Source organism: Monodon monoceros, unplaced genomic scaffold (genome assembly GCF_005190385.1).
Source record: "Monodon monoceros isolate NGI ecotype Baffin Bay Population unplaced genomic scaffold, NGI_Narwhal_1 Super_Scaffold_18, whole genome shotgun sequence".
Taxonomy (NCBI): domain Eukaryota; kingdom Metazoa; phylum Chordata; class Mammalia; order Artiodactyla; family Monodontidae; genus Monodon; species Monodon monoceros.
The window spans coordinates 106506065-106524494 of NW_021703774.1; the positions used below are offsets into that span (position 1 = coordinate 106506065).

Genomic DNA, 18430 nt, shown 5'->3' on the forward strand with positions numbered 1-18430 from the left:
AGGTGTTGATGAGTATCCTATTGCTTGGCTGAAGGTTAATAAAGCATATGGTAAAACGTAGACACTAAATTAGAAGTGACATTTTAACCCTAAATTATTCTCCAGCTTCTAGGGAATACATCCACACTGCCAGATACAATACTGGGGTTTCAGCCATCCTTAGACATAATGACATGCAAGAGAAACAAATTAAAAGTAAATTTGGGGTAGGGGGGATAAATTCGGAGTTTGGGATTAAAATATACACACTACTATATATAAAATAGATAACCAACAAGAACCTACTTTATAGCACAGGGAACTATACTCAATATCTTGTAATAACGTATAAGGGAAAAGAATCTAAAAAAGAATATATATATTCATATATATATGAATAAGTGAATCGCTTTGTTGTACACCTGAAATTAACACAATATTGTAAATCAACTATATTTCACTAAAAATTTTTTTTAATTGTAAAGAAAAAGTAAATTTGCCACCGCCTTCTTGCAAAACCACTCCAGTAATACTACCCTGCTTTGAATAATTGCTTACTGTTTCTCCTTGTTTTCATCTTTCAAAATGTCACATTAGTCCAGCAACCTTTAAGAGCATTTCTAAATCTGTTTGTCATTTATGGTCACTGGATGCTGCAGTTGGGGCCCGGTATTACCCAAACACTACCTGTCTACAGATGTAAAAAGCTTTGGAGATAGGTTACAACAAGCCATTCCCTTTTATCCCTTTCTGAAGTGGAACCAAATTCAAAGGCGTGACCACATATCCAGAGGTGACTCTTGGTACAGAGTTTCAAAAAAAAAGCCTATTAGGAGCTAAGTAAAAGGTGTTGAATCTGCTACATTCTGTGCACATTTTCTAATCGTCCATTTCTTTTTCCATCCATACCCTGGCAAGTGATAATAGTTCAGTATAGATTAGCTACTAGTAGTTGTAATATTAGTAGTGGTAATATGTGTGATGATGATGTTAATTTAATTGGAAAACCCTAAGTTAGTGGTTTTTAAACTTTAGCGTACCCAAGAATCACACAGAGTGCACATTTGAAACTCACATCACACTTCTGGGGTTCACCACAAGAAATTCTGATTCGGCAACCCCGGCATGGAGCCCAGGAACCACTGCATGATTCAGAGGCAGGTAATCTGTAGACCACACTGTGAGAAGCACTGACTCTGGAGTTCACCAGACATCAGTTTCTGTACATTAGCATTTGAGGGCAGGGGGAGAAGATTCGTGCTAAAAGTAAACTGCATGTGTCTTTGGACAGAAAATGCCATTTAATATTCAGCATAGTATCTTATTGAATAACATAACTGGCACTGCAGAGAAATAACTCTCATGTAATAGAAAACCATGCAAAACTTCACTAGATTATTGAAATACAAGTGCCTATGAAAAGCTAATTTTCTTTAAAATACTGTGTCATTTTAGGGGGAAATGCTTCCAGAATAAACGATATCATGTGTTCCATCTAGTGCCTTTCTCTCTGTTGATAACATTTGCATATTAAAATACAGTATATCTACAGTGAGTGCCTATTGCTCTAATTCTCATTAGGCACGTAGGCTCTTAGACTTGAATAGAAAAGCCTGAAGGTGTGAAGTCCTGTGGCTTGAAAACAAGCAGGATACTAAATTCTTCAAGTAGGAATAGTGGAAAGAGGAAGGAAACTCAGATGTTTACTTGGGTAGGAAGTTGTGTGGTCCCATCCATGAGCTTGTTAGGGAGAATTTGAGAAGGGCCCCTGGAGAGCACCCAAAGCTGATTAAAGCTGGATCTTCAGTAACAAGTATTGATTGCACAAAAGGACGTGGCACAAGCGCCAACTGGCAGCTCTTCTTTGCTGTTCACTGCAGGTTGAGCTCTGAGTGAATGTGTGTTATAGGAAATTGCATCAGAAGATTTTAGGAGGATTTTAAGAGTTACTGAAATGCCAAAATGCACTGCTGAAAGATCAGTCATTCATTCAGTCAACATGTAACGAGTATGTATTGAGCGCCTACCCCATGCCAAGCCCTGCACTGAGGGCCAGTGATGTGACTGTGCCTCACTGGAAGCTTCTAATAATCACCTGTCCGCCTGAGATGACTTGGATACCTTGACTCAATTAAATCCAAACAGTATGTCAATCACCTAAAGGGGCGGAGGTCAAAATATGAATAGTGGGGATGTAAAAAATATTACTCTCTGAACCAATTGATGACCAATTGAGTCAGTTGCCTTCTCCAACTTCCATACTACCCTTCCTTCTTATTAACTGAACCTTGAGTTTTAAATGAGCACATTTCCGGGACTTCCCTGTGTGGTGCAGTGGTTAAGAATTCGCCTGCCAATGCAGGGGACACGGCTTCAAGCCCTGGTCCGGGAAGATCCCATATGCCGTGGAGCAACTAAGCCCATGCGCCACAACTACTGATCCTGTACTCTAGAGCCCGTGAGCCACAACTACTGAGCCCACGTGCCACAACTACTGAAGCCCACATGCCTAGAGCCCGTGCTCCGCAACAAGAGAAGCCACCACAATGAGAAGCACAAGCACCACAACGAAGAGTAGCCCCTGCTCGCCACAACTGGAGAAAGCCCGCATGCAGCAACGAAGACCCAACACAGACAAAAATAAATAAATTTATTTATTTATTTAAAATATGTATATATGAGCACATTGCCACTTGAAATAGCGTCCACATTTCTCAGCTTTCTTTGTCCTACGTATAACAATGAGACAGTATTGCCCGATGATATGAAAGTAGAGGTGCTCTGTATGAGATCCAGGAAGCCTGGATTTGAAAGGAAAGAGTTGTGCCCTTCTCCCCTTCCTGAATCTTGAGAAAGGGATGTGATAGAGCATAAACAACTATTTTATACCATGAGGACAAGGGCTGTATCCCAGGTATGACACAGCAAAAAGCTAGAAGAACTTCAGCCCATGGTGACTGTCGAGTCACTATACTGTGCTACAACCTCAAAACACCTTTCACACGAGAGAGAAGTAAACTTTTAAAAGTTGTTTTGAGGAGGCAGGTACTTCCTGTCACAACCAAATTTAGTTCTCAGTGATAAAAATCTATCTTCACCAGCCATGAACAGAAAACCCAGTTCAAGCTGGCCGAAACAGTGGAGGAGAGTTACTGGTCCATGTAGTTCCGAAGTAATACAGACTTTAGGGTAGGTTTGATGGGTCTGCTTAGTGATGCTGTCAAAGAACCGGATTCCTTTCCTCTCTCCTCACCTTCCACAGATGAGCTTCATTATAAAGCTGGCCCCTCTTCAGGGGAGCACAGTGTTGCCAGCAGCTCCTGGCTACTTGCCTCTTCACACACATTCAGGGAGGGGGACATGAGCCCTCTCAGAAAAGTAAGGAAGCTTCTTTCAGATCTTGTCCATTCTTAATAGTCCAAACCGATCATCTGTCCATCCCTGAGCCACTAATATAACCAGGGGGTGAATTTCTCTGGAGCTGCAGTTTCCTGACTGCATCGAGGCACACTGGGGCACCACAAACAAACTCACAGGGGCACCGCGGCAGAAATTTAAATTTTTCAAAAAGAACACAGATATACCTGTCAGACATCACACACAATTCTACTATTAAGTTGTTTGGACCCAACTACTTAATAAACAAAAGTGTTAGATTTGTAGGGGTTTATTTTATTTGTTGGTTTGGGTTTGGGTTTCATTTTTTCTTTCTTGGCCTAAGGGCACCATGAAAATATTAATGAGACACTTACAGGTACTGTGAACCAAGAAAGGAACCTTTGGCCTAGAGTCTCAGTCCTGGAGTCAGAGGTGGAATTAGCTTCCCCCAGATTATGGGGGCTGCACAGAGAGGTGTGGATTTACAAGTGAAAACTGGGGTGATTGCTAAGAAAGCAGAGACTAGACATGTGGGAGGCAACCACAGTGTCCATAGGCCCTTGGAAGAGCTAAACCCTGCATTCTTCTTACGAGAGAATTGCCTTTGTTTAGGAAAATACAATAAGTCCTTTGGGGTGAAAGGTGAGACCCTTGAAGGCTTGGGATCAGCAGGAGATAATACAGCAAAAGAGAAAGCAAAACGTCCTTTGTTAGAAGTAATAGGAATGTGGAGATAGGGAAAGAGGAGAGAAAACGGAAAGAGAAGAGATCTGAACCACAAACCAGAGTTGTCAAATCTTTGAAGAACACCAGCATTTCGTATTCTATTTTAAGTATCTATATTACTGCAATATTCCAACCTGCCAAACTTGAGAAAAATCTATTACCCAGGTGAATAGGGTTTTCTTTTTCAGGAAATCAAAGAAAGGCTGAGGTCCCTGCTTACATTGACATCATTTAAAAGAGGAATAGCACCTGTAAAATAACTGTGTCTCTGCAGGGATCTAATTCAGTGGAGCCAGAGACAACAGGAGAATAACCTGCCTCCTTTCCCCTACCACCCTCTGCCCCCCAAATTAGTAGAAATTATAGAGAGGGCACAGAATAGTGGTTCTCAATCCTGTCTACATATCTAGAGTCACCTGGGGAAGCATTTAAAAAGAAACAGTGACGTTTTTCCCCACCCTAGACCAAGTAAATAAAAAATCTCTACGGTTGGGGCTCAGAAATCTATATATTTTTTAAAGCTCCCCAGATGATTCTAACGTGTAGCCAAGGTTGAGAACCACTGGTCTAGGACATTCCACAAATCAAGGAATAGACCTTGAAGGGAAGAGAGACTCCTTAACTTGGGAGTGGAGGAGGGGTTGATATGGCTCCTCTTTGTCCCACTTGAATTCTTTTTTTTTTTTCTTAATTTATTTATTTTTGGCTGCGTTGGGTCTTCGTTGCTGCGCTCCCGGGCTTTCTCTAGTTGAGGCGAGCGGGGGCTACTCTTCACTGCGGTGCACAGGCTTCTCATTGCGGTGGCTTCTCTTGTTGCAGAGCATGGGCTCTAGGCAGGCAGGCTTCAGTAGTTGTGGCTCACGGGCTCAGTAGTTGTGGCTTGTGGGCTCAGTAGTTGTGGCTCACGGGCTTCAGTAGTTGTGGCTCGTGGGCTCTAGAGCACAGGCTGAGTAGTTGTGGCACACGAGCTTAGTTGCTCCGCGGCATGTGGGATCTTCCCGGACCAGGGCTCGAACCCGTGTCCCCTGCATTGGCAGGTGGATTCTCAACAACTGAGCCACCAGGGAAGCTCCATGTCCCACTTAAATTCTCTCCACCAAACCAAGATCTATAGAAAAGGCCTGGACCGAGTCGTGAGATCCAGGATCTAGTCCTAGCTTTGCAGTTCACTACCTTTGCATGATTTGAGGTAAGTCACTTAATTTTTTATCTCTCCGAACCTCCGTTAAAGAGAAGTGGGCTTGATAAAATGACGTCACTTTCCCAAGTTCTCAGAGTACCTTATCGGCATTCACTGTCTGACACTAACAAAGGCCAAATCAGAAGGAAACCACGATTTCTCCTCCCCATTTCAGAAACGTAAAACCTGAAATGCAGAGAGCCCAGGTAACTCCCCACACAAGAGCAGGTGAGGTGAGGATGGCTGCTTTCTTCATCAGCCATGGTTTGGTTGTCATTTACAGGGGATTTGGGTTTCTTGTACAGGATATGTGGAGACAGCAGTGTTTTTCTTAAATACCAATCCATTTCTTATCAGGGATCTTATTAACTCTGAGGAAGAATAGAAGAGTAAATGGTATACTTATTTGGAAGTTTGATTTCTCTCTCTTTCTTTTTCTGGCTGTTTTTCCTGCTGTCTCCCATAAGTATCTGCTCTTCTTTTAAAATATGAATAGATTTGATAGCTTTCTCCTAAAAACAGTGATTCTCAACCAGAGACAAATTTGCCCCTCCCTCCCACCCAGGGGAGCATCCAACAATATCTACAGATATTTTTGTCATAATGTGGGGGGCGGGGAAGTGGGTGCTCCTGGCATGTAGTGGGTAGAAGCCAGGGATGCTGCTAAATATCCTACAATGCACAGGACAGTCCTCACAACAAAGAATTATCCAGCCCAAAATGTCAATAGTGCTGAGGTTAAGAAAACCCATCCTAAAACGTGAATGAGATTTGTCACCCCTGTTTCACAGGAATTTCAGTTTCTGAGCATATCACAGTTAAGGTGCTTTTATCCCTGATGCATTTAGCGACAGCAGTGACTCCTGAAGATCAAGTAGCTCATGACAGCAAGAGTGTTCTTCAGTAGGAGGGAATTAAATAGCTGTATAAAATCCCAATATTTATTCAGTTTTTGTGTAACATTATTTACAGGCACTGGAACTACTTACGGGCAAAAATGTCATAACTGTAAGACAATCACAGAAATTGCCTTCATGAGTACAAAACCTGCAGAGGCTTTTGTTTCCAGACTTTGAGAGAAGTGGACTTTGGGACCCCTAGAAATTGAGATGTTCAGGCTCCCTCACTGACAAGTTCCGTGGGAGATAAACAGGTTTTGTTTTAAGTATGTATATGTGTAAAAAATGATCTGAAGGACTCACATCAAACTTAATAGTGGTTTCCCATAGGGAAAGGGAGAAGAGAAAAGAGAAAGATGGGTTAGAGGGGGAGAAACAGGACTTCATCTTTTTCTTTTTTTTTTTTTTTAAAGAAGATGTTGCGGGTAGGAGTTTATTAATTAATTTATTTATTTTTGCTGTGCTGGGTCTTTGTCTCTGTGCGAGGGCTCCCTCCAGTCACGGCAAGTGGGGGCCACTCTTCATCGCGGTGCGCGGGCCTCTCACTGTTGTGGCCTCTCCCGTTGCAGAGCATAGGCTCCAGACGCGCAGGCTTAGCAGTTGTGGCTCACGGGCCCAGCCGCTCCGCGGCATGTGGGATCCTCCCAGACCAGGGCTCGAACCCGTGTCCCCTGCACTAGCAGGCAGACTCCCAACCACTGCGCCACCAGGGAAGCCCCATCATTTTTTATAAATCAGCTTTATTGAAATATAATTTCCATACAGTAAAATTCACAAGCTTTAAATGTGCAATTCAGTGGGCTTTGACAAATGTATATAGTTGTGTTAAGTCCAATAGAATTTTTAATTTTTCATATTTGAATCTTGTACAAGAAACTTATGTTTTTTATTGTTTATAATTTGTATTTTGGTTTATAATTTAAAAACATGTTTTTAGAAAAACCGTTCAAAATTATGTAATCATACTGCCCCTCATTTTGTAAAAGCGACTTACAAAGATGCATGAAGCATAGCAAAATAACATAACTGGAAATGAAAGGGATGTAAAAGGAGAAACAATAATTTAAATTGGAGCCAAGTTTAAGAATGCAAACCATGAATTCTCATTTCCTCTTTATACGTAGGACATTCAGACTTTAAGCTTCCAATCAGTCATCCTCGCTTATATGTTTGAGAACTTCATTGAATTTAGGCTCCTATTTAGCAAATCCAATTTGCTCTCCTTCCTTTTAAGTATTCATGATAACTTATAACGTCAGTGTTTTTCATAAGCTCATTGAAGGCTAACCCCCAAATATTGTTTGCCCATGAGAAAGCAAGAGTTACATGAGCCAGGTTTTAAAACTAAAGTTATCCTTGGTACTAACAAAGAAGGTAGAGACTGACTTAAGGTAACTTTCTATGAAAAGCCAACTTCTGCTGGAATTCAGCAACCAAGTCTTGTAAAACCATGAAGTCCCCTGTGTAGGGCAGCGGTTTGCTGGAGCCAGCTTCTACTAGCTTACCAGGGTCAATTGTCACATTTTGGGGAATTTTGACAGCTGGTTGTTAAACACATCCATTATTAAAAATCAGATTACATAAACTTATGATTAAAGAAATTTCATTAAAAACAAAGGTAATAGGGCTTCCCTGGTGGCGCAGTGGTTGGGGGTCCGCCTGCCGGTGCGGGGGACGTGGGTTCGTGTCCCGGTCCTGGAAGATCCCACATGCCGCGGAGCGGCTGGGCCCGTGAGCCATGGCCGCTGGGCCTGCGCGTCCGGAGCCTGTGCTCCGCGACGGGAGAGGCCGCGGCAGTGAGAGGCCCGCGTACCGCAGAAAAAAAAAAAAAGGTAATAAATATTTAAAACTCATCACTTCCTAATTATATTACTACATTTTTACCATTAGCTGTGCTCTTACAGTTATTTACATCTGTTTATGCGTGTATGGTGATGTTATGTAACAGTGTGCCCATGCACATTCCTTCCCAATGCCATATTCAGATGTCACTTTGGTAACTTGAAATTGCCTATGGTGAGAATGTTTGCACCACAGAAATCAGCAAATCTACAAAACAGGACTTGATTTATCACTTTATTGATTGTCTAGACATAAGAAAGTGATGGGGAAATTTTTAGTCACGCAGATTAAACTTAAAAATGTGGGCTTCCCTGGTGGCTCAGTGGTTGAGTGTCCGCCTGCCGATGCAGGGGACACGGGTTCGTGCCCCGGTCCGGCAAGATGCCACGTGCCGCGGAGCGGCTAGGCCCGTGAGCCATGGCCGCTGAGCCTGCGCGTCCGGAGCCTGTGCTCCGCAACGGGAGAGGCCACAACAGTGAGAGGCCCGCGTACCGCAAAAAAAAAAAAAAAAAAAAAATGTGTCATGTGTGTAGCCATTACATTGAGGGGAAAAATGAGGAAATATTCTTCCAGTATTCAGAAACTACTATGCACTTCAGCAGAGAAGTCCCTCACATCATTGCCAAACAAGTAAAGTTCCAATATATATCTTCATTGTTTCATTTGTCTTACTCATTAGTGTAAACAAAATATCAACCAGCAGCCATGTTGGAACTACAGTGATTTGTCAATTGCAACTATTAGGTTGGCCTCAAACGCACAAGCTCTGCAAAAATCAACAGAAGCATTCTGTGAGAATCAATTGACAATATGAAATTTATAGTCAAGAGTATTGAAATTTTTATTATTATTTATAAATTGTAAAGGATGCTACCCATCCTTTATATCAGTAAAATGTATAATAAACTTCTGTAGGTATATTATGCATATGTTTTCCCCCATATTTACCGGCACACTATTGCCTGGAGCTGAAGATCTCAGGGCACTAAACATATGCTAAAGACTTTTTTGTTCGGCGCCCAGGCTAAGAGTACAGTTAGGTAGAGGGATATAGTTGAAAGTCCCAATGATGATTTTCTTCACACTATTCCAGAAAAAAAGAATGCTCTTTCCTGTGCATAGACTCTTCCCTACCTCCCAGGCAACCCTTTCACAAATGGCCAAGCAGACTGGGTAGAGGATTTTGAATGTCTCAAAGCAAAACAATTACAATTATTGCAAGGAAAATGTTTGAATGTGTGCCTTACTGATGAGATAACCAAGGAATCATTTGCTCATACAGAGACTAAGCATTAATCCACCAGTGGTGGGGTCTGAGTGAACAGGGCTGGTCCTGGGCATCATTGCAAAGTGTGTGTGTTTGGCCGTTTCTCATCTCTTACCTTGGAGCTTACCCCTCTACTGCTCTAGAGGTGATAATGCCTCTTCACCCGCTGTCTTTTTCCATTCCCAAAGGCTTTGCTCTTCCTTCATCTACTTAAAAAATAGAGTAGCTAGCTCTGGAAACCAACCTATGTAGTCTAGTAGCAAACTCGGATGACTTCAGAGGCCAGACCTTCTCTGTCTAAGATGCACTTAAATGCAAACTTTTCAATATATGTGCACGTCAAATAAATTGTATCTACAAGAAAAATTAGCCCACAGGCTGTCAGTTAGTGAGCTCCAAGTCTAATCTTTCAAGGGCTATTGGCAAGGTGGTAGATTGGTGTGAAGTAAAAAGGTGGGCATTTGGAGGCTGACTCACCTGGACCTGAATCCTGGATTTCTGTCTTAATGTGTGACCTTGGAAAAATTACTGAATTATCTGAACCTTGGCTTTCTTATCTGTAAAATGAATTGTTAAAGAAAGAAATAAGTGAAGATAGATAAACCATCAATAAAGAGAAGATAGCTCAATAAACATTCCAATTCTTTCACCCAGCTCCCAATACCCAACGAAGTTAATTTTTGATGATGAGATTTTAGGAGCTGAATTTAGGGTGCAGGTATCTGAAGAAACATAGCCAGGGCATGGCCTCAGTAGCCAAGTAGGCAGCTGTCTACTGTACTTATTCAAGACATAAGAATAAGACTGTGGGAGATTTGCTTCTGCTACAGAACTAGTCTTAGAGAAGCATGGCAGGGGTAAGAAGGGAAGGTAGGATGCCAGACTTTGCATTTTGGAAGTACTTTGGTCTGATTTTTTTCCTCTCCACTCCTTGAGTCAAAAACTTAAATTAGGGCTGTGACTACCCATAGAAGCTCCCCTTGTTCCTTCTGCCCATGCCCTGCTCCCCACCCCTCCGCAGAGCTCAGAGTGGTCCTGTAAGAGTATGGGGGGTTTTTCCCAGCCTTCCACAGAAACCACTGTGTTTGAAGATTCCTTCCAGAAATGGTTTATGTGACTTGTGGTTGTAGTTTGAATAGTAGAAGAATTCTTTCCTCTACATTTTCATGTGTGCCATATGATCTGAGTAAAGCAGCAGCTCCAAACATGAGATAATATGTGGAGGAAATGTCATCTAGCTTGGAAGGGAATATTTGGCATTGAAAGTTTGCCCAGATTTAACTAAAAAGAACCATGTAACCTCATTCTTAGGATCATAGCCCATCAATTCAGAGAGGTTGTTTAAAAGACAACCTCTCTCAGGTTATGTTCATTTTGAGCTGATCCATGGAAAAACCATTAAAAAATGAAAACATGATATCAATTCTAGAATGTTATTCATAGCTGTTTGACTCAGCCTTAAAAGGACTGCAAGGACTTGATGCCTGGTGTATTGTCAGACTCTCAATAAACTGTTGATGGATGGGTGGATAAATAAATGTATGAATGATTTTAGATATTCAGGAGCAATGAAAAGTGTGCTTGAGCATCATATATTGTATATCTCAATAGAATCTATAATGAGTTGCTTTATTGAGTTGGCTCCATTTTGATACGCTGAGATGAATACATATGTATATTTCATAGGAAGATCAATTATGAGCAAGCCAAAAATGTGCTCTGTTTCCTAAACATCTTTAAATACGTTCTATATAACTTTGCTTCGGTATTTGACCAATGCATCCAACATTGTTCTGTGAAACAACATAGCCTGGGAATTTTTTCAGAATAATTGATGTACTACAAAGAAACCATGAGTAACAAGTGGGAGAATGAAACTGCCTTCCAGACTTTTGGATGAGAAAATTCCCAGAAATGTTGGGAACTGCCGGAAATGCCTGGTTGTTAATGCAACTAGCCATGCAAATCATCTTGGGCTGGAAGCCAGACATTTCCCACTCTGTTTTGTGACAGCTCCCCTCTGGGGAGCAAGGCCGGTTCCTCCAAACCAGCAGCTGTGTAACAGACCACCACAACGTGGCCAAGATGATTCTCAGAGCCGTTTCCTCTCACGGCTGCATGCCTTCTTCGTTAAAGAGATGCCTCTGTCAGGAGTGAGGCTGACTTTCTTTTTACTGCTAGTTTACCCTTGACCTACCTTAAATTATAGATTATCATCTCCTGAAGGCAGAATCCGTGACCAAGTTACCTTTGCATCTCTTCCCGTTCCCACCTCCCACTGCCATCGCGCCCGGCCTGAAGGGGGCGCTCCAAGGGGACAGTTGAATTGAACGGAACACCAATTGTATCCAGTCCTGATGATATTCAATAATTACTCTCTTTTACACAAAGTGGAATAACTCCTTCGGGAAATGGCAGAAATCAGAAAAGACATTTAGAGCAGCGACTTAACCTCTCAGATACTCCCCCAAAGCCCTGTAGAACTGCTGCGTGTTACCCGGAGTCTGGGGCCTCTCGGGAGCTTGTGGCGTGGGGACGGATTAAAGGTTTTCTCCTTTCCGTGCTGGCTCCCAGCGCAGCCAGAAGCAGGAAGTATAGCCCCCGGTGTTAAAAGAACACTTTACACACAGCTCTGGAGCAATACACCGCCTCCACCCCTTTTTAGGAAAAAATGTTGGGACATGGAACTAAAGAGCCTAGCAGCCACATTCTCAGAATATTTGAAATGATACTCATCTTTTAACAAAGGCTTCTGTGCATCCACAAAGCGGAAGCAGACCCTGTTCCTCTGCCTCGCGCTGGCTCTGTCCTTGGGAGCCTGAGCTCTTTGAGGTGATGCCCTGCCAGGCGGGCCGGGAGCACATCCTCACATCCTCGCAGTGCCATTCCAACACCACAGGGGAGAGATGCTAGAGAGACACACAGTCTCCTGAACCTTTTTCTGTGTATTCCCCTCTGGATGGCAAGCACCCTGCGTTGTGTATACACGTGCGTCTTCTGAACCCAGCCATAAATAAATGCAAGCTGTCTTATTCAGACAATAACAACATATAAGAGAAAGAAAAACAGTCACTAACAGGAAAAGAAAAACCTGTTCTTTGTCCCAAAAGAGAGAAACCCTTTGTGTTCAGAATAAACACCTTTAGCTTTTTCATGGAAAAAATGTATTTTTTGTTTATTATCTATAGTTACCACTTCCTAAATCCTTTTAGTTTAGAAAGACTACGCCTGACAGAGCTTTTGTATTTTTCTTTCCACAGTTAAGCAGAGCCACTCACTGCTCCACACAGGGTCTGTTCTAGTATTAAAAGTCATTTCTTTTGGCACAGATTTTAACCTGTCTTAAAATGATAACCATGCGGTCTTGATAAATTATTTGAAAAGCTTCTCCTAAGGTGGCTTTGGTGGTTTTGTTAAGACATTTATTTTAAGAGTATCTCTCAATAGAATTTATCAGTGAATTACTTTATGTGTTCCCAGCATTAAATTATTTCCGCTCTAAGAATATTATAACTCCTTTCCTCACAGTGATGAAAAAAATGAAACTATCCTCAAACAGTGCTAGGCTGGGTACTGACCTTATGTCAGTAATTTTTGGAATGTTCCCACCAGAAGTTATAAATTATAAATATAAGGCCCAGAAGAGAGAGAAACATTAAAGAGTGAGGAAAACAGCAATTAGAGTTTCACATAAATACCATCAACTGGAGAACAACAAATCAAGCACATGGGAGGGGAGTGGTATTGTTCAAGCTAGGATGTGGGGAGATGGGAGGGAACATAGAGAGAGCTGAAGGCCGGGTAAATAAAGCATACCAGGAAAAGAAGGATTCAGTGTCCATTATTCCAGAGAAAATGGGCACTTTCTGAGGTAGGTTTCTCTGCAACCTTGGAGATTCTAGTTTGTTCCTTCACTGATAAACAAAAAGTTAGCAGTGATAACATCCTTGATAACACTTCCTCTGGAATGTATAACATTCCATGTTTCTGCTTCATAGTCACCACCGGACATGCATGAGTCAGACTGAGAGGTGGGGAATTTGCTGGGCTGCTCATGGGACCATTGAAGTTATAGTCAAGGCTTATGAGGTGTGGACTTGCTATGCTTCTTTCTCTTTCAGCTCATCTTGTACTAAGAGCCATAGGTGATTTCTTTATCTCAGAACAGGCTATCTTAAGTGTGAGGTTAAAGGGCAAAGCTTGCCAGAACAGTAGATGGGACTGCAGACTGGAAACCTGAACCTTGTTTGTCTGGTCATGCTGTCGTAAAATAATAGTAGCTAATTAAGGGCTTAGTACAGCGCCTAATTATATTCATTACCTTCACTTATCTTTCACAATAAGTATGTCAAAGACTATTATTATCCCAATTTTATAGATGAGGAAACTAAGAAGTCAAAAAAAAGCTTGCATTTCTATAGCTCACAAAGGATACAGCAGAGACTTAAACCCAGGTCTCTTTCCAGAGTTCACCGTCTTAATGTGTCCCCTCCTACACAATAATAAAGGGAAGCTACTATTATTTTTTTTCTGAAAGCAGCCAAAAGAAAGTCTGCCTAGGATATAATTAAATAGCAATTCATAATAGAGGAGAGCTACTTGTGTCTGGAAAATTTTCCCTTAAACAAGCCTCTTCATATTATTTTCGGGCACACCCATTTTATAAAGAGGGCTAAATTGAATATGTTGTTAATTTGCTTATAATAGTTCTAAATTGTCCATGTCCTTGAATAGATACAAGGTTTCTCAGGCTGGGCTCTAAGGAAGAACCCACCCCACCCGTGGGTGATCCACCCTGTGGACCTATCCCCTCAGGGAACAATTTACATTAAAATGTGCGAAAGAGATGTCCAGTCAAGTCGAAACTGTACCGTGTCATAACAGGATTACACACAAAAAGAGAATGAATGGTACCATGATTAATTTTGACCATAAATTTAAAGTACCAAATAAGTGTGAAAAAGTAGATGATATGGTAGTTTGTAGGAGAGAGATTTTGCTGCAGCTCTGGAAGTCAAGAAAGAGCAAAGTGAGATGATTAATAAAGTTTTGAGTTGCACAGATCTGGGTTTAAATCTACCATTATGACCTTGAGCTAGTTATTTGACCTCTCTCAGTCCAACTTCTTCATCTGTAAAATGGGAATTTGGGGATTCAGTAATAAATGTAAAATGTTTAGCATGGTGCTCTGCCTGTTCTTATTGTAATATAATTGTCTATTTGTCTGACAGTCTCCTCCATTAGCCTGTGACCTCTTCAAAAACTGGATTTATGTCTGTTTATCTTTGTGTCTCTGAGCCTTTGATATAGTGCTTAAGCTCATCCCCACTCCTGTTGTTTCCTTCTATGTGAAGGATATTCCATTATCATATTATTCCTGGTTTCTGTCTGCTCTTGACATATTCCCCACTTGGAGAAGAGAATGGATTACCTGAATGATGAGACAAGAAGGCCTTACCATCTGTACTCTTCACATCCTCTTGGGAGTGAAGTTTCTGCAGGGAGCGTGGCGTCTCTTCTACTCTTCCACACCGTAAATCTTACTGTTCAGTGCCTCCATGACTTAGTAGACAAGAGACCTAACTCTGGGGTCCTATAATATGAGGCCCATTTCCACACAAATCTTGAGGGGCAAAGGAAGACCTAGCTGGAAAGATAGATTAAAACCAGACAGTGAAAAGATCTTCTTATACCTCCATGGCATGACATTTTGGCAGATTCCTTAAAACATATAGATAATGATAAAGAATGGAAAGAGTCTACATGAGTAAGCCCAAAATCATACTTGTTTTTGTTTTTAATGTTTGGATATTTTTGGCGTGGGGGAGGGGTGCAGGGGAATGGGGAAGGTTGTTCTTTGCATTTTTGTTTTAATTTGTTGAGGGGCTGAAGATGAGATATCAATATTTTAAGTTCTTTGCAGAATTCATTTTTGTCTTATCTTTAAGTTATTTTTTACTAAGGTACTAATAAACCCTTCATTTGATGAATGGACCTGCTAAGTCAGTTTTTCTCCAAGTGTGGTCCAGGGACCATCTGCCTCAGAATTACCTGGAGGGCTTCAGAATACAAATTACTATGCCTCACCTCAAACCTGCCAAACCAGAATCCCTGGGGGCATGGCCTTGGAATATGATTTTAACATTCTCCCCAAGGGATTTTTATGTTCATTGTATTAAGGGCAACACCTGCCAAAAGACAAGTGAATTCAATTTAAATGTACCTAGAAGAGGAAATTATGTTTGTGTGTGTGTGTGTGTGTGTGTGTATGTGTGTGTGTATGTGTGTGTGTGTGTGTGTGTGTGTGCAGTTATTGCTAAATCAGTTAACTGACCATTCTGATTACTGCTACCGACCGTTCTGATTACTGCTATGATCCTTTTTCCCTATAGACCAGAGCAGCCCTGCTTACTCAGCTGAGGATATCATCAAAACCCCAGCTGGGCCTTTTGTCTATGTGTCTTTCTGATAGATCTTATGAAAAAAATAATCGTTTTAAAACCCTTAAAAACTTAGAGACTGGGCTTCCCTGGTGGCGCAGTGGTTGAGAGTCCGCCTGCCGATGCAGGGGACGCGGGTTTGTGCCCCGGTCCGGGAAGATCCCATATGCCGCGGAGCGGCTAGGCCCGTGAGCCATGGCCGCTGAGCCTGCGCGTCCGGAAAACTTAGAGACAAACACATACTTTTAAAAGAACAAGAAGAACCCTTACAATTCTTCCAAAGAATCGTAGCTACATCCAGTTTTCCTCTTCTGGTTCTAAGTGTCTAGAGGTAATAGACGGGAACTTCAACACAGAGGAACATTCTTAGGTACGGATTGCAAGCTTTTATCCCACCACACTGCCCTCCTTCTGTTGGCAAGTGTGGGAGACGCTCTGCTTAGGCCTGCTTTGTTTCTCGTTATAGATCATGCAACAGATGAGTGACCACCGCTACGACAAACTCACTGTGCCTGATGACACGGCCGCAAACTGCTTATATCTAAATATCCCCAATAAAGGCCACGTCTTGCTGCACCGAACCCCAGAAGAGTATCCAGAAAGTGCAAAGGTAAAAAAAAAAGTCCTTCCTGCCACAGCAGCTGAGTAGGCCTCCCTTTGCAGCCTTCCTGCCTAGAGATTTTTTTTCACAATAGAGTGACAAATAACAGGGCTTCCTTTTCCCCTATACACATCATTAGGAAAGCCAAAAGGATAACATTATTTATTTATTTATTTTTATATGATTTTTTTAACATCTTTATTGGAGTATAATTGCTTTACAATGGTGTGTTAGTTTCTGCTTTATAACCAAGTGAATCAGTTATACATATACATATGTTCCCATATCTCTTCCCTCTTTCGTCTCCCTCCCTCCCACCCTCCCTATCCCACCCCTCAGAATGGGAGAAAATATTTGCAAATGAAGCAACTGACAAAGGATTAATCTCCAAAATGTACAAGGATAACATAATTTAGGGCCGAAGGAAAGTTTATTTAAACTCGCTCTTCTCGTTAGTGTCATTGGTCACTAATGCATGCAAAGTAATTGAGATGATCATGCCTGGTATTCAGACCTTTTCAAATGAGTATTTGGATCTCCCAAGTCTGTGCTCCAGCTCTGATTAAATGTACTTCCTGACACTGACATGCTCATTAGGCATACAGACCTACAATTAGATGGCCAACTGCGTCATTGTTTTCTGACAAATCTAAGCTGCCCCTCATCAGAGGGTCATTTGTTTCTTCAGTCAGAGAAGTAGGAATGACCCAAAGAGAAGGGTGCTCAAAAGCAGGGGCTACGCATCCTAGGCAACAAAGGCCTGAAAGGATAGAACAAGAAGAAATATAAATACAGCACACTTGGAACCAGCCAACTGGTCCCTCCAAGCAGCTCTGCATTTATGTTCCAGCCAAGGAATTGCCCCCTCCGTATGGAATTCCTTCCTGGTCTGAGAAAATCTTCCCAGTCTTTCAGGGCACTCTGCCAGTCTCATCTGTATACTTTGGTAATTTCAATTTAATCATACCAAGCAGATTAAGGGTGTTGGTCCATAGATCCTTCAAGTGTTCATATCTTTTTTAGGCATTTCAGTATGTTCATCTCTGTCCAGAGGAGCAAGATATTTATAGTAAGCATTACAGAAGAGTCTTAGTAACCACTGATCTCTCTCTCTTTTCTTTAATCTTAAGCTTTAAAACTTTTAGGAAATAGTTTATGCTACTTTTTAAATATGCAATACTGTATAATTACTAGGCTTATCCTCCTAGTCAGGAAGGATCCCCCTCAGCAGATTAAAAAGAGAGCAGGGGAAGAGGATAAATAGATAATTTTTTTTCCTTCTTCCATGGCTGAAAGTGTGAACCTGAGGAAAATATAGGACCCCTGACCCCCTGGACTGGGGCTTAACCAGCTCTCAGATGAATAGTGGGTCTCACAATTTAATGTGCATCAGAGTTGTTAAAAATACAGGTTCCTAGACCTCCCCACCTTAGAATCTGCAATGTCAGTAAGCACCCTGGTCACTGAACTCACTTGAAGAAACACAGCTCTGGATCATTCGTCCCCCTTCAGCCACATCAATCATCCGATAACAAGATGATCGTTAACTGCTTCTGAATTCAGCCCTGGGTCTACCACCAAAAACAGTAACATCATGTTTATTGAGTGCTTCCCCTGTGCCAGGCACACCGCATGTACTGTCTTATTCATTCCTTACAGCAGCCCTGTGAGGGTGCTATTATTACTCCAGTCTTACAGAGAAATAATCCCAAGGGGATGCCACTTGACCGAAATTACACTTGGAGCAGTAAGTTGGCAGAACTGGGGCTGGAACCCAACTCTGTGTGGTTCCAGCACTCTTAATTAACCACTGTACCAAAGTACATCCTACAGAAGCATGGTAGATTGTTTTTAGGCAGTGTGTTTTCAAGTGATTTTGCCTTTTTTTTTAAAAAAAAAAAGTTCTTTGTTTTATCATCAGAGAAAAAATCTGTGGACTGTTAATTTGAAGGTTTGACACATGCTTTCTTTCTATTCGTGTCAAAAGATGCTCTAAAATTCACACACCTGTAACTTAAAAGCAGTTTGACCTGAAATCCTTCACTTAAATTATACTTTGTCAAGTTTTTCCAATGGTCTTATTAAGGAAAGGAACACTATAGTTGAGAGGATTTTGAA

At 41.7% G+C, this 18430-nt stretch overlaps 1 protein-coding gene across 1 annotated transcript in view; it reads left to right on the forward strand.

The window, feature by feature from the left end:
* Positions 1 to 18430, forward strand: part of DDAH1 (dimethylarginine dimethylaminohydrolase 1) — a 153621-nt gene that overhangs the window by 131766 nt on the left and 3425 nt on the right. Inside the window, exon 5 of the mRNA XM_029228276.1 lies at positions 16178 to 16321. Coding sequence (XP_029084109.1) covers positions 16178 to 16321 — 144 coding nt within the window. The remainder of the gene's footprint in view (positions 1 to 16177; positions 16322 to 18430) is intronic.